This window comes from Schistocerca gregaria, unplaced genomic scaffold (genome assembly GCF_023897955.1).
Source record: "Schistocerca gregaria isolate iqSchGreg1 unplaced genomic scaffold, iqSchGreg1.2 ptg000720l, whole genome shotgun sequence".
In the NCBI taxonomy this organism is placed as follows: Eukaryota; Metazoa; Arthropoda; class Insecta; order Orthoptera; family Acrididae; genus Schistocerca; species Schistocerca gregaria.
This window is the reverse complement of record NW_026062097.1, coordinates 196,355-210,329: the sequence shown is the minus strand read 5'-3', so window position 1 is coordinate 210,329 and position 13,975 is coordinate 196,355. Positions and strand designations below refer to the sequence as shown.

Here is a 13,975-nt window from a genome sequence, read left to right as displayed (position 1 = left end):
GCATTCATGCTAATCCAGCTAATTTTGATGCAAAGTATTGAATATTTCTAAGATATTTGAACCGAAGCCAATTAATAAATGTATAAATTATATAAAAACTTTTTTCTTTTAATATTTTTTTAGTAAGTGAAAGAAGGATTGATGGGCGAAACAATTCTTTCTAGCACCTCTGACCGTATGTAAAAAAGAACTCATTCTGTTGCCTTCACACCTCAATATATGGATGAAGAGTTTTTACAGCTATGCTTCTAAACTCTTGCTCGTTTTTTTCTAGCCACATGGCCTCATTTTGGATCCGAGAACAACAAGCCTCTGGTCTGTATTATTGCTGGAATGGCCGGTACTGGAAAGACGACCTTTATGCGAGCCATTTATTCGTACACTTCTCTTCATAAAATTCCTTCTTACATGATCAACTTGGATCCTGCCGTCTCGAAGCTCCCCTTTTCAGCTAATATTGACATCCGGGATTCTGTGAATTACAAAGAGGTTATGAAAAAATATCAGCTCGGCCCCAATGGCGGTATTATGGTCAGCCTAAATTTTTTTTCAACTCGATTTGACCAAGTTATGTCGTTCATAGAAAAGAGAGCGCCTGATCTAAAGTATATTTTTATAGACACTCCAGGTCAAATTGAAGTGTTCAATTGGAGCGCTAGTGGAACCATCATCATGGAGACTCTGGCAAGTACCTTTCCAACTATGTTCATTTATGTGGCAGACACTCCTCGATGCGCTAATCCAACCACATTTATGAGCAACATGCTATATGCGTGTAGCATTTTATATAAGACTAGACTACCGTTACTGCTGACATTCAATAAACTGGATGTGATTAGCCACGAATTCTGCCTAGAATGGATGCAAAACTCAGAGTTGTTTTCTGAAGCCATAAGTACACAAGGGACATATATGAGCAACTTTACACAGTCCATGAGCCTTACGCTTCAAGAGTTTTATCGAAACTTAACGACAGTGGGCGTTTCTGCTGTTTCGGGGCTGGGCCTTGACGAATTCTTTCAGGCAACTAAAGAATGCGCGAAGCAGTATGAATCTGACTATAAACCTGAGCTTTTGAATCGGAAAGCACAAATACTCCAACAACAAGAATTTCTTGCTAAACAAGTAAGATCAGTAAAAAAAAAACCTTCTAATGCAAACAGTCAAGGTCCGTGCAAGATGTTACAAAATTCTGCGAAAATTTTCAAGGATCTAGCACTAACTATTTTTTAAAATTTCTTCGAAAGATGCACCAACTTCTCATGAAGACGACAACGCTGAAAAAGAGAATTTAACCAGTGAATCAACAGACTCGCTAAGTGAGCTTCTTGAGAAGCAAAAAATTTGATTGATCCTAATTGGGCCTCTCCCTGTACAAAAAGGTCCTCTTCGAGGATTGCGAATCTATAAATGTTCTGTGGTTTTTAAAGCAAGGCCTCTCTTTTCGAAAAATGTTTTATGAAATTTTTTTAAAAATAATTTCTCTTTCAACCCCATTCATGAATATCCCTTTTTGAAGGTCAGTGCTCATGAAACCTGCATATTCCCCTTCTTTAGATTTAACTTTTAGTTTAAGAGGTAATACTTTTTTTTCCTTCCATTTGAAGTCTATAAAAACATATGTACTGACGACTTGGTTGCACAGGACACGAAGATAGGATCTGGCACGTCACATGGAATCATCGAGGAGATATCCTCGCCAGCTGCAGTAGCGACAAGACAATATCCTTTTTCTTAGATCTCTGATTCTAAAATGTTGTACATGTTTTCGATTTCCTTAATTCATTTTTTTAACTTACACACATTCGAATTTGGCAGCAACAAGAAAATCAATGGATCAATACTCAAGTTATCGATGGCCACGACCGAACCGTTAGAAAAATTGCGTTTTCTCCAGATGACAGATTCCTAGCTAGTTCTTCCTTCGACTCTACCAGTAGCGTTTATGAATGGACGGATGAAAGTATGCAGTCTCTATTTTTTTGGATTTACGTCTGAAGCAATTTGCTTACATTTTTTATCCTTAGAATTTCAATTTGTCCAGCAGCTGGAGGGACATGAGAGTGAAGTCAAAGGTATTGCATGGAGTTCTTCTGGAAATTACCTTGCTACTTGCTCTAGAGACAAGAGCGTCTGGATTTATGAAAGTAAGTTCTGTTTTAAATTTTCTTGTTTGTTTTTCATACTAACACATCTTCCTTGTAAACTCAGAGGACCCTGACTCGCAATTCAGTTCTGTCGCCATATGTCAGTCACATTCACAAGATATCAAATCGGTTTTGTGGCATCCAGAAAAAGATGTAGGTCAGTTTTTCTCAACTCTCCTGAAAAAAAAAACTAACTTTCTTTCAGATTCTCATTTCCTGTTCTTACGATGACACAATAAAAGTCTGGGAACAAGTCTATGATGACTGGATCTGTGTTGAAACACTCGTCGGACATAAGAGCACAATCTGGGACGCTGTTTTTGAACCAAGGCTTGGTCGATATTTAATTTCTGCTAGCGAAGATGCCAGCTTGATCCTCTGGAAGGCGACAGACGAAAATTCCGCTGAAAGTAACCACCGCTTCTACAAGGTTTTAGAAATAAATTCAGTTTCAGCTAGAAGCTTATACTCTATAGACTGGAGCCCTAAGAATAATCTAATAGCCTGCGGGGGTGGAGATGACAACGTCTATATATACCGCTTTTCAATTGGAGAAGACGACGAGCCTTCTGTCGAGCTTCTTCTCAAAAAAGAAAAAGTACATCAATCTGACGTCAATTGCGTAAGATGGCACCCTTCAGAGCACCTATTGGCTTCATGCAGCGATGACTACCTTATCAATATTTGGCACATACAAAATCTGCCTGACCAAGGAGTATAATGATGTATTCCACAAAAACACTAAAAAAAATGTTCTATACAAAATTTGCTCATGTATAAGGGAAACTAAAAAAAAATTCGACTTCGCTTAACTGTATCGAAAGCAATTACCAACTAAAATACACGCTTTTATTCTCACGTGTTGCCTATCTTTCCAGACTGAAGGTCCAACCGGAAAAACTTTAATCGTTGGATTGATATATAATTGCACTTTTTTCAGATCTATATTGCCTTTAGAGATATTCTCGTTAAATCTCTGCTTGGTTTTTTCCATCTGCAAATATGTCACGTAAACCGTCTTGAAAGCTTGAACCTTTAGCGCGTTGGTGATGTCTAAAAAAAATCCTGCCATCACTATGTCTCTGATTTATCTTCTTTGAGTAAAGCTCTTTTTTTTGCTACACCATACCCTCGATTATTTCATTTCCTCTCTTTATTCGGAAATTCATGGCACCTAATTCTGACATACAAAAAAATATTCAAGTCACTCCACATGTCGAGAGAATGCTTCAAGAACGATTGGCAGCGCAGGCCAGAAATCAGTGTCGCGCTTCTATGGACAGCTTTATAGAATGTGCCGAAAACCGAACTGTAAGTGTCGTTTGGGCTTGCAGGGACCTGTTCAATAAACTAAACCAATGCCTTCACCAATAGCACGTACAGTTAAATCATCTCTCTTAATGCCTTTTGACTTCTTACGCCAATTTCTAACAATCAAGGAACTCTTTCTCCACCAAGCTCAAATGAACAACAACTCGATAAAATGAAACAAGACTGGATCCGAAGGCAAAGAAATAAAACACAAGACTATATTGCATAAAGCGGCTGTACAGATTTGCGACAAAAACATTCAGGCTATTTTTGACATCAGGCATTTTTTTTCTTCCTCCAATTTTGAGCAATACTGCCTCTTATTCTGGGCGTATAAGTACAAATTGTTTAGCTGTTCATTAAGCTCGCGGATCTCGCACGTCATTTTATTGCATTTGTCTTGCCAACATGCCTCTGTGCGCTCTTTGGTTATGCAAAAACTTTCAAGATTTTTTTTGAGGTCCCTATTAGCTCTTTTGTAATATTTGAGCTTGTTGGAATAATAACAACTTATGCTCTTGTTCAACTTGGTAATTGCCTCTCCCGGCTCTTGAATGCTTCCATTCTTGTATTCTTCGAGTATGCGTAACGGGGATCTGTTACATTCGTTCGTCCATTCCAACGCGCCCTCTTCTTCGCAGCTCTCTTCAGCGTCTTCATTGTGCGCCTGAGAGGTGTTGGCACGATTAGCTAAATTTACGTTATTCTCTTTCTGGTCATTATTGCGCAATAAATTACGAGCCTTGAACAACTCAAGGCGGGCTTCATCTAATTCCGTCGACATTCTATGATTTTCGTCCTTCAGCTTTCTAAACAAAAGCTGTTGCTGATCTAGCTCCGGTTGAGCAGACTTCTTAGCCTCTTCTTTCAACCGAGATATAGTCTCACTAAGCTGCGTATTTTGGCGCTCAAGTAAACCCTTTTCACGCAATAAATTTCCAAAGTCATTCCGCATTTTGCCTAATTCCTTTTCAAATCGATCGTATTTACAATGGCTTTCATCAGCCTCCTGTAAAGCCATCTGCCATTTGAGTGACAGTTCGCTTACCTTTGATTTCAGCTCCGCCAACTCTTTTTGGCTTTCGTTGTACTTCGTCTCGAACTGACGCTTTTCAAGCTCTAGCGGATTTACTGCCGACTCCAACTTGCCTACCTTTTCTAAAAGGCCTGCATTCTCTTTTTTGTAGCTCGCACATATCGATTCGTGCTGAGCAGTGAGACAATCTAAGTCGTTCTGAGCTTGCCTCAGCTGCACCTCGTGTTCTTTCATCAATTTCTCATTCTTAGCCTTGTAGGTAGCGAACTCATTCGAACTTATCTGAAGCGCGCTCAGTTCTCTCTTCAACTTCTTCTCCCTTTCTGACGATGCCGCGAGATTGCATTTGAGCTCCTCGATATGATCTGCATCAATCGAGGCATTTTTAAACTGTCTTTCCAACTCCGAATAACGCTTCTCTAAATTCTGCCATTGCCTCTCCTTATTCTTATATGCCAGATTTTCGCTACACAAAAGTTCAACTCTATTTTTGACTTTCTCTTCAGCCGACACAAAACCACTCACTTGCGACCTCAACCCTTCTATCAACTCATCCTGCACCTTGATCTTGTACTCTAGTCCTTCAATATGTTTCAACTGCTTCTCAACCCTCTTATCATATTCGTTCGATTCCACGCTCTTTTTACACACCCGACCCTTCAGCTCTTCTAGAATTTTATTCAACTCTTGAATTGTCTCTTCCTGCCTCCCGTCTTTCTCCTTCAACGCCAACAACTGCTTCTCTGCTATATTCTTTTCCGCTTCCAACTTTCTCGCCATCTTCTCGCTCTCCTTCACCTCTGCATCATACCTTAGTTTCAATTTCCGATAGCTCTCTCGACTTTGTGTCAACTCCTCTTCTATCTTCTGAATCGCACTCTGAGACTGAGCATTCATGTTCTCTAAATTCATATACCGCGCCTCGCTCTGATGGGATTCTCCTCTAAGACTGCCTATCTGCTTGTCTGACACTTCCAGCTGTTTACTTGCTTGCTGCAATTGAGCAACCAAACATTCATTCTCCTTTTTCAACTTCTTGTAATTCGATAGAGACGCCTCCAATTGATTCTCTAAATTCATGTGCTCCAACGAATAATTCGAAGAATGCGATGAATGACTCAAATCTTGCACATTCTGATTTACGTCTTCATGCACAGCACTGTCTAACAACGCTCGCCGTCTCTTCAATGACTCAATCGTTTCCCTCCATCGGCCACTAACCGTATCCGTAAACTCCTTCACAATCATATTCAACTCCTCCCTTCTCACTTCTACCTTCACATCTAGGTCAGATGTATCAACGTTAGATTCCCCATCGGATCCTCCACATCTGTCCATCAAATTCATCCACAGCTGTTGCAACTCGTTCTGAAAATTTATTTGCCTCTCTGCTTCCACTATATCAATCGCCCTCAGCTCTGCTCCACAAGGCTTCTTTATTTCGCACTGCTCCGATCCTTCAGCACTAGCCAACTCATCTCCCAATTCTCCCCGATCTTCAACATGCTCCAACCGTAAATCGGCATCTTCTGGAGCTTCTTCAGCCTGAATTGGTTTTTCAAGCAAATTCACCTCATCAACTGTTTCCCATACTGCGTCTCTCTGTACATGCTCCGCCTTTTGCATAGCTTTGAACCTCTTCGCATTCTCATTTTTCAACCAGCCTTTAAGCTGCTCTAAAAACCCCAACATGTCTGTAGTAGTATCTAAACACTGGCGACCTTTCTTTAATCCATCCTCTTGTTCCTGCTGCCCCAGATCTTCTAGCGATACCTCCTGTTCCCCAACTCCTACGTCCTCTTTTTTAAACTCGGACACGGAGCTCTCGACGGACAAAAATTCAGCCATAGCATCACGAACACCGCTGAGTACTTCTTGAAGCCGACCCATTTCCTGGTACTTATTCTCAACATAAAACGTTTTTTGTTCTAATTCACGAGCAGCTTCTTTCAAATCAATTGCAAGAAACTCTGACTTGTCGCATTTGCCCAATTCTAAATTTTCATTCGCCTCTTTAAACTGAAAACTCACTAAATCAGTTTTTTGATCCTCCTCCGATTCTTTAATCTCCTGCTCGATTGGACCTGTATTCAACTTATCTAGGTGATCCTGAAACTCCGTCGATCGAATGCAGTCAACACCATTGGGTAATTCTTTATTTGTTTCTAGCTCGCCCTCATAGGACATCCTATTGATCGAATTTGCGCTCTTGTATTCCGGCCGAGCCAACGCGACAGATGAGCCGTCCAAGCTCAAAGAATTTCTCATAGGCGGGTGCTTCAACCTGCTATTTTTTTCTAACGAGCTACGCCAATTAACCCCTCTGATGATCCTCCTCTCGTTATCGCCTACTACACATTCCGGCATGTCTTTCGGCTGCTCTTTAACTGCCAATAGATCGGGCGATAGCTCTGCTTCTCGAGCCTGTGTGTCGCAGACTTGATCAGTGCTGCTCCCTTCCTGAGTCAGCTGTGAGCGCTTTTTGTACTGAGCTATGACTTTATTCGAAACAATCAGCTGGGATTCCAATGATTTGATGTGCCCAAGGAAAAACTTCTTTATTTCTCCAGCCGATTCGTTAACCCGAGGCTTTGTACGAATTTTTTTGGCGCAATCAGCAAACTTCAAAGTTGTATGCGACTCTTCTTGATAAAGGGGAGAAGGAGTTATGGTGCATATAATGGCCGTCCGAGAATTGCCTCCAAGCGCTGGCTGGAGAATCCGGGTAAGCTTGGAATCACGAAAAGGTATATGCGCAGCCCCCTTTTTTTCAGCGAGCGCTGAAATAACCCGCTTCAATGCAAGTAAACTCTTATTGATATGAGAACCTTCTTTAAGCCGCGTGCCTTCTGCACCTGTCAGCGACGCTCGCTCACTTCCAGCCAAATCGACTAAATTTAAAACTGAGGTTTTAGTCTTTCTACCTTGATCAGATGAGCTTTGCAATAGTCCCAAATCTCGTGACTCTAAATCCGATGAAGGATCGCAAAAATATCCATAATTGTAACTTGAGGCAATGTCTTTCGGCCTGTCCGAAAGTTTTTCGCTCTTAACTTTTATTTTAAAAATAGTGTGCGAACGAGAAGAACGCTCTGTCATGTTAGTATTCCCGACTTTTCGGTTCTGCTCGCCGAGTTTTAACAATTTTGTGATTTGGGACAGCTCAGTAACGTGCTCCTCCGTCAATTGACCTACGAAAATGTCGCCCAATGGATTCTCATGGATCTTTAAATTCGTGTTTTCCGGATTCAGTAGATCGGTAACCACTTCGTTATAAATCTCGATGTAACCGATGTGAAGGGTGAATTTTTGATCTGGTAGGCTTTTCACGTAGTTGAACAGTTTTTGAGCGACCAACAAAATAATGCCAGGATTTTGATCATCACCGCACATAGTAAATGTTTTACCAGAGGCCGTTTGACCATATGTGAATATTGTTCCTGCATTTTAAATAAAGCCAGTGTCAGCAAGGCAAATTGATATTTGGTATTTATGCATGAAATTTTTAGAGAGGGAACTTTTGAAAAAATTATATTTGATGTTATGCAACAAAGAAAATCGTGAATATGATATACCGTTATTTCCAAAAACATACCGTTTATACCCTGAACAACCGAATCGACAATATCCATTGCAGATTCCCTAAAGACAACATCGTTCGTTTCTTCTTCATTATAGACACGATCTACATCAATTTGAAATACTCTTGTTAAAGCATGATTTCAAACTGTCAAACTTAAACTAGGAGCAACATACCAAATGTGTAAATAATCGCATCTCTTCCAGTCTCTATGTTTTGGTGTACAATGGATGTATCATTATATACCCACACTTTGTCATTAGCGGCTTCAAGGGGGGGATCGAGGGGACGGACTCGAATGGCTACGTGGACCTGGCTAGACATGCTATATCTTGTTGACAATCAAAGGAAGACGAGAGACTAGAAAATGACAATCTATATGTTGTTACTGAAGAGAAGGAGTATTTATGCAAGTTGGTAGTAAAAGAATCATATTAAAAAAATCACATAAAGCCGTTAAAAGTGCTTCCCGTGAAAGCACGGCATTTTATTAAGAGGTCCAGGTGCCATCCAATCGGTGTACAGAAAATTACGGCTGATGTAATGTGCATTCAAAAGCTTTTCGAAACGCCTTTTTGTTCAATTGAAGCATACCTGCTATCTGTCTGTGCTTCAATAAAACTTTAAAAATAACGATCAACTTAACGGTTTTATTTGTTCACATGTTCCATATTTTATAAGACACTTTTTAGTTTGTAAGAACACTGAGAATAAAATAATATGTATCTATTATGCAAAAGACAATAAATTGCATTTATTAGGAAGTAGACCTCTTAGTTCCCCAGTTGGAAACCTTTGATCTATTTTACTTTTTCTTCAGGGACAATGCTTTTTGCAAGGCGTTCACCCTGAGTATTATTTGCGCAGCATTTTTTGTATTTTAAGCTACTACCACACGGACAAGGTTCGTTGCGTCCAACCTTGCCTTTGGCACTTTTTTGTAAACCAAAATTATGAATGCCCAGCTGAGGTGCCAAGTCTAGCATTTTTCGTACTCTATCTTCAGCTGCTTCATCCTTTTTAGCTTGTTGGGCATCCCATTCATCAGCTTCACGTTTCGTCGTTGGGTATCCATTTGAAAGTCGAACAACCTGTTCTGATGTTAACTTATCATCTAAAAAGCGAATAATAAACTGATCGATTTCATCATTCAAATCAGTGTAAATTTCTTTCATCTGACGAAGACCTGTTTGCATGTTGTGCTCAGATGCCTTTTGGAATTCAATAGACAGGTCATCCACTCCTGCCCAAACAACTTGATGATAATTATCCTTGTGAGAAAAAAGAAGTTTGACATTATTGCAAATGTCTAGTTGAATAGTGTATATGGCAGTATCAATCTATATATATGCGTAAAATTTTTTTGTTATGTTCGTCATTTCCTAAGATGAGTCTGTATGTAAATATCTGTAGTGATGTTTGTTAATGCGTACATGAATAGTTACATCTTTACATTTCCATAGTTCAACTATATTGGTCATAACCTTTTCATTGAGCATTATGGTGACATTGTCGCAATTTTCTGGTAAAATTGTTAAGATGATTAACTAAATTCACAGTGTGACTCTTTAAAATCATATGCATACCGACAAGTACTTTTGTACAAACTGTGGATACTGTATAGTTACTGTCGGAGCAGTTTTTGAAAAATAAAAGCTCTTTTGGTTTCAGTTGCGATCTATAAAAATTTTTTTTAATGTCCTTTTCTCCAGCCTATAGGAACAGTTAAAACCAAAGCAAGACAGATTAGTACATAGGGATGCTTCAAAAATTATTGATTGCTTGCACATTATATATTGAGAATACTAAAGAAAAATAGTTGTATTGGTCTCTATTTTGTCAGCCCCAAAAATTTCTGTACACAAAATTTATGCTATAGAGAGAAAAAATGTATTTCCAACTTGGATTCAAGTCGGTTTTAACGTATTCTGGCATACAATTACTCTGTATGGCTGGTGGCCAATAGGAAATTTGTGAGATAATCTTTTAATGTGTTCTTGAATATTGGCAGGGTCAAACTCTTGGTTTCTTTGAGTTGAAGTTTTTTCGCGCTTGAAATCGTTGGGGGGAGAGGGATGAGCTTGTTCATCCATGATATAAATTATCAGTGCGAGGAGATATACACAGTTCTCGCGAGATCTGTAAATAAAAATTTGAAAAACTAAAGCGCTTTATCAATTATAGAAGAACCAATATAGATGAGCAAAAGTTGATTCTAGCAAAAATAATAACATTTTTTTTCTATTATAGCACTTGTTGATAAGATGGTCTCGGCATCAACGCTTTTTTAGCTAACGTCATCCTATTCGGTTTAAATGTCTTATCGGCTGCCGATTTTTTTAGCGAACCTAGTTTTGTTTTATCATGCAAAGCATTTTCAGTATTTTTTGACAAATTCACCTCTGCATTTTGACCATTTTTTACATCATCGAGTTCCTGACCTCCTACGCACACCGAGGTGTATTTTTGCACTTCTGATTCAAATGGGGTGAATTCTTGTCGTTGTTGTTCACATAAATCTAAACATCTTCTTGAATTTTTTTCGTACAATTTTAAACCCATCTGATGCAGTGAATCCTGTGCTAACTTCAACTCAATATTTTGATGTTCTAATCGCTTTTTTTGTTGTTGAATTTTCTTTTTCAGTGCTTCAATTTTGTCTTTGCTATTTTCCCATAATCTTTGGTCAAACTTGTTTTTGAGAGCTTCTAGCTCTTTTTCAAAATTTTGTTCTTGAATCGCTTTCTCATTTAAAAAAGCATCAAAACGTTCATTCTGGTCAGCTAATTGAACTGACAAGGCTTTCTTTTCTTCTAACAGTTCAAAGACTATGTTTTCTTTCGACGCTAATTGATTTTTCTGTTGTTCAATCAGCTTTTTAAAATCTCGAGATTTCAAAAGCATTGAATATAAAACCAATATCCAGATGCTTTGGGTATTTACTTTCTGTTGGACATATTTGTTTCTAAATTCTGCCTGATACAACATCTCATCTCTTTCTTTTTTTTCCTGGTTAGCATAAGCCAGTTCTAATCTGGCGTCGTCTCGTTCATCTCTAAGCAGGCGTATCAATTTTTGAATATCGAAATTATCTTTATCAACTGATTCTTGTTTCTGGATAGCATGTACCAGTTCTTCTTTGAGCTTTATGACTTCTTCTTTCGTAGAGTCCCGTTCTTGGGTCAAACATGATAGCTTTTGTTGAAGCTCGGAGTTTTCTTTGTCAACTGATTCTTGTTTCTGGATAGCATGTACCAGTTCTTCTTTGAGCTTTATGACTTCTTCTTTCGTAGAGTCCCGTTCTTGGGTCAAACATGATAGCTTTTGTTGAAGCTCGGAGTTTTCTTTGTCAACTGATTCTTGTTTCTGGATAGCATGTACCAGTTCTTCTTTGAGCTTTATGACTTCTTCTTTCGTAGAGTCCCGTTCTTGGGTCAAACATGATAGCTTTTGTTGAAGCTCGGAATTTTCTTTGTCAACTGATTCTTGATTTTGGATAGCACACGTAAGCTCTTGCTGAATTTTCCTCTTTTCTTTCTGTGCGAGCTTTTCTTGTTTGATAAGTGATAAGACATTTTGGGTTATTTTTCGCATTTCTGTCACCTTCAAGTCGATACCTTCATTCACTTCATGCATTCTTTCTAAGGCATCGGCTTCAATTTGTCTTGTCATCACTTTGAGGGATAAATAGAGTTTTTCTGTATCTATTGAGTTAGGTTCTATATTACGACAACCCTCCAACATATCCGCCAATGTTGATTGATATTGATAGGCTGATTTGATATTCGTCTTCTCTAAATCTGTTTTCAGTTGTTGAAAAGACAAATTGGAATGTTGATGAATTGGCTTGCTTTGCTCAGCGAGGGCTTTGTAAACACTTTCGGACTTCTTCACTAATTCTAGTTTTTCTTTTAATTTAACCAATTGTAAATCCTTCTCTTTAGCTGTATTTTCCGCCTCACTCAATTTTTGAGTTAACCTAGACAAATCGTATCTAAGTCGTTCTGAATTTGCCTTCAATGTTGCCTCTTGCTTATTGATAGCACTTAGCTCTACTATTTTTTTTTCATACTGGTCTCGAACTGCTTCAAGTTGTTTGATATATTCGTTAGCAGTATGAATCTTCCCTTCAAGTCTTTGAACCGATTTCTCTAATTCTTTATTAGCACTCATTTTTCCTTTCATGATCTCTAACTCATCTTCTAACATTTTATACCTAGTTACATACACTGACAATTCGTCAACTCGTTTAGAGTAGCTTATTAATGCACTTTCATTTTGTTTCACTACAGATTTTAAGAATTCGTTCTCCTTTTGTAGAGCCTTTACAACAATGTCCAATTCATTTAACATGTTAGCTTCTTTAAGCTTATATAGCCTTTGCTTATGACTTTCACTTTCCCTTCCAAGACCATACTCTATGGAATCATGCTCGTATTTTTTCAGTTCGACGCTACCTGACTCTAATTCATGAACTTTTTTTTTAAGTTCAATATTTTCGCTTTTCTTTTGATTATTTTCTAGACAAACTGCTCTGTATGCTTGCTGTAGTTTTTCAAGATCTGCCTGAAGTTTATCAACCTTAGTTTTGTGATCCAAATTTTTGTCGATCGCCTTATTTATAGACACCTTATGACTCTTTTTCTGGTAGATTGAAATTACATTTTGAATACTATCTATTAGACAACTCTGGTATTCTCCAGGTAATTGAAGTATCCCGAGAATAGACTTTTCTTTAGTTGGAGATTGAACTGCTATTGTTAATAAAACTTCTAGAATTTTGACTAAAGGCGTTGAACACTCAGTTTGAGCTATCGAATCAATATGAATGTTCGAGTAAAGACAGTCAAACAGCTCTTCTTTCGAACCAGCTACAACATTTAAGTGAATGAACATATAGGTTGATAGCCTCTCTAAAATACTTGTAAAGGTCGCCTTTAGATCAATACAAGAATTATTCGAAAAAGGTACAAAATCTTGAACTGGTGCATTTTCAAGCCTGTGAAAATAAAACAGATTAGCCCTGTAATTTAAGATTATCATGTTTATCGTTTTTCTTACATTGTATGAATAACGTAAGAAATTATGTTTCCATCCCTAATGTCTGAAATGTTATTGGCAGGAAGAAATGTTGAACTAAAATTTGAAATCTATACTGGTCAAAAAAACATTAAGTTAGAGCGCAATTTGCATAGCAACTAAAAATAACCCTTAAATTCTCATTTACTTCGGTACGTACCCAAGCTAATAAACTTTTTTCAAGTAGAGACACCATCCTAAAGCACAAATGGAAAGTGCACTAACAACGAATCTTGAAATTTGAATGTAAAAATATTTTTTAGATGTTCTAATAAAATTTACCAACCTCTAAATTTGATGGAACCCATTAATAACGATATAATTTTTTGTTATACATGAATATGCACTATATTGATTACTATTTGTCTTGGTTGAGATGTAAGTAAATGAGGCAACATATATAAATTTACTATAGTCATTTAAACATTTTTTTGCGTTTTGTGTAGTCCTAGACCTATCTGTAGATATCGTCCTGCTGAGTTTGGTAATTTCACACGTGCATTTCTTGTACATCTGCGCTCAATTTTAGTACCTGCACTAGACAATTGAATCGCTATTGTACCTTCAAAAAGGTACAATTTTTTTATTTTCTTTGAAGAACGCTTCGTCTCATACATAATTCAATCTTTCTTCTGCGTGTACTACTGTAAAGATTTCTGTTCCACCTTTCATAGGCAGCTTGCTTCGAACAAATATGTCTAGCTGATAAGTTACCGTTAATGCAACCTTTCAATTTTGTTTGGTATACTCTCTCCAAGTTGTTAGTAAACTCTTATCTCTTGTGATGCCGGTGCCTTTTTATATTTCAAATTTTTACAGTTG

General features: G+C 38.0%; 3 protein-coding genes across 3 annotated transcripts; 1 reads left to right on the top strand and 2 right to left on the bottom strand.

The window, feature by feature from the left end:
* Window positions 1-127: 127 nt before the first annotated feature.
* On the top strand, window positions 128-1,428 carry LOC126320450 (GPN-loop GTPase 1-like). The gene is made up of 3 exons (XM_049993944.1): window positions 128-175; window positions 275-1,168; window positions 1,248-1,428. Exons 1-3 carry the CDS (start codon window positions 142-144, stop codon window positions 1,346-1,348), a joined length of 1,029 nt encoding a protein of 342 aa, XP_049849901.1. The 5' UTR covers window positions 128-141; the 3' UTR covers window positions 1,349-1,428.
* Window positions 1,429-3,653: 2,225 nt separating this feature from the next.
* LOC126320480 (kinesin-related protein 4-like) lies at window positions 3,654-13,399 on the bottom strand. The gene is made up of 8 exons (XM_049993981.1): window positions 13,314-13,399; window positions 13,136-13,224; window positions 10,328-13,073; window positions 8,995-9,165; window positions 8,251-8,386; window positions 8,090-8,179; window positions 7,510-7,934; window positions 3,654-7,410 (listed from the first exon to the last, which is right to left on the bottom strand). Exons 1-8 carry the CDS (start codon window positions 13,347-13,349, stop codon window positions 3,718-3,720), a joined length of 7,386 nt encoding a protein of 2,461 aa, XP_049849938.1. The 5' UTR covers window positions 13,350-13,399; the 3' UTR covers window positions 3,654-3,717.
* On the bottom strand, window positions 8,634-10,320 carry LOC126320452 (uncharacterized). The gene is made up of 4 exons (XM_049993945.1): window positions 10,012-10,320; window positions 9,661-9,787; window positions 9,508-9,596; window positions 8,634-9,414 (listed from the first exon to the last, which is right to left on the bottom strand). The coding sequence occupies exons 1-4, from the start codon at window positions 10,165-10,167 to the stop codon at window positions 8,875-8,877; spliced, it is 912 nt and encodes a 303-aa protein (XP_049849902.1). The 5' UTR covers window positions 10,168-10,320; the 3' UTR covers window positions 8,634-8,874.
* Window positions 13,400-13,975: the final 576 nt, after the last annotated feature.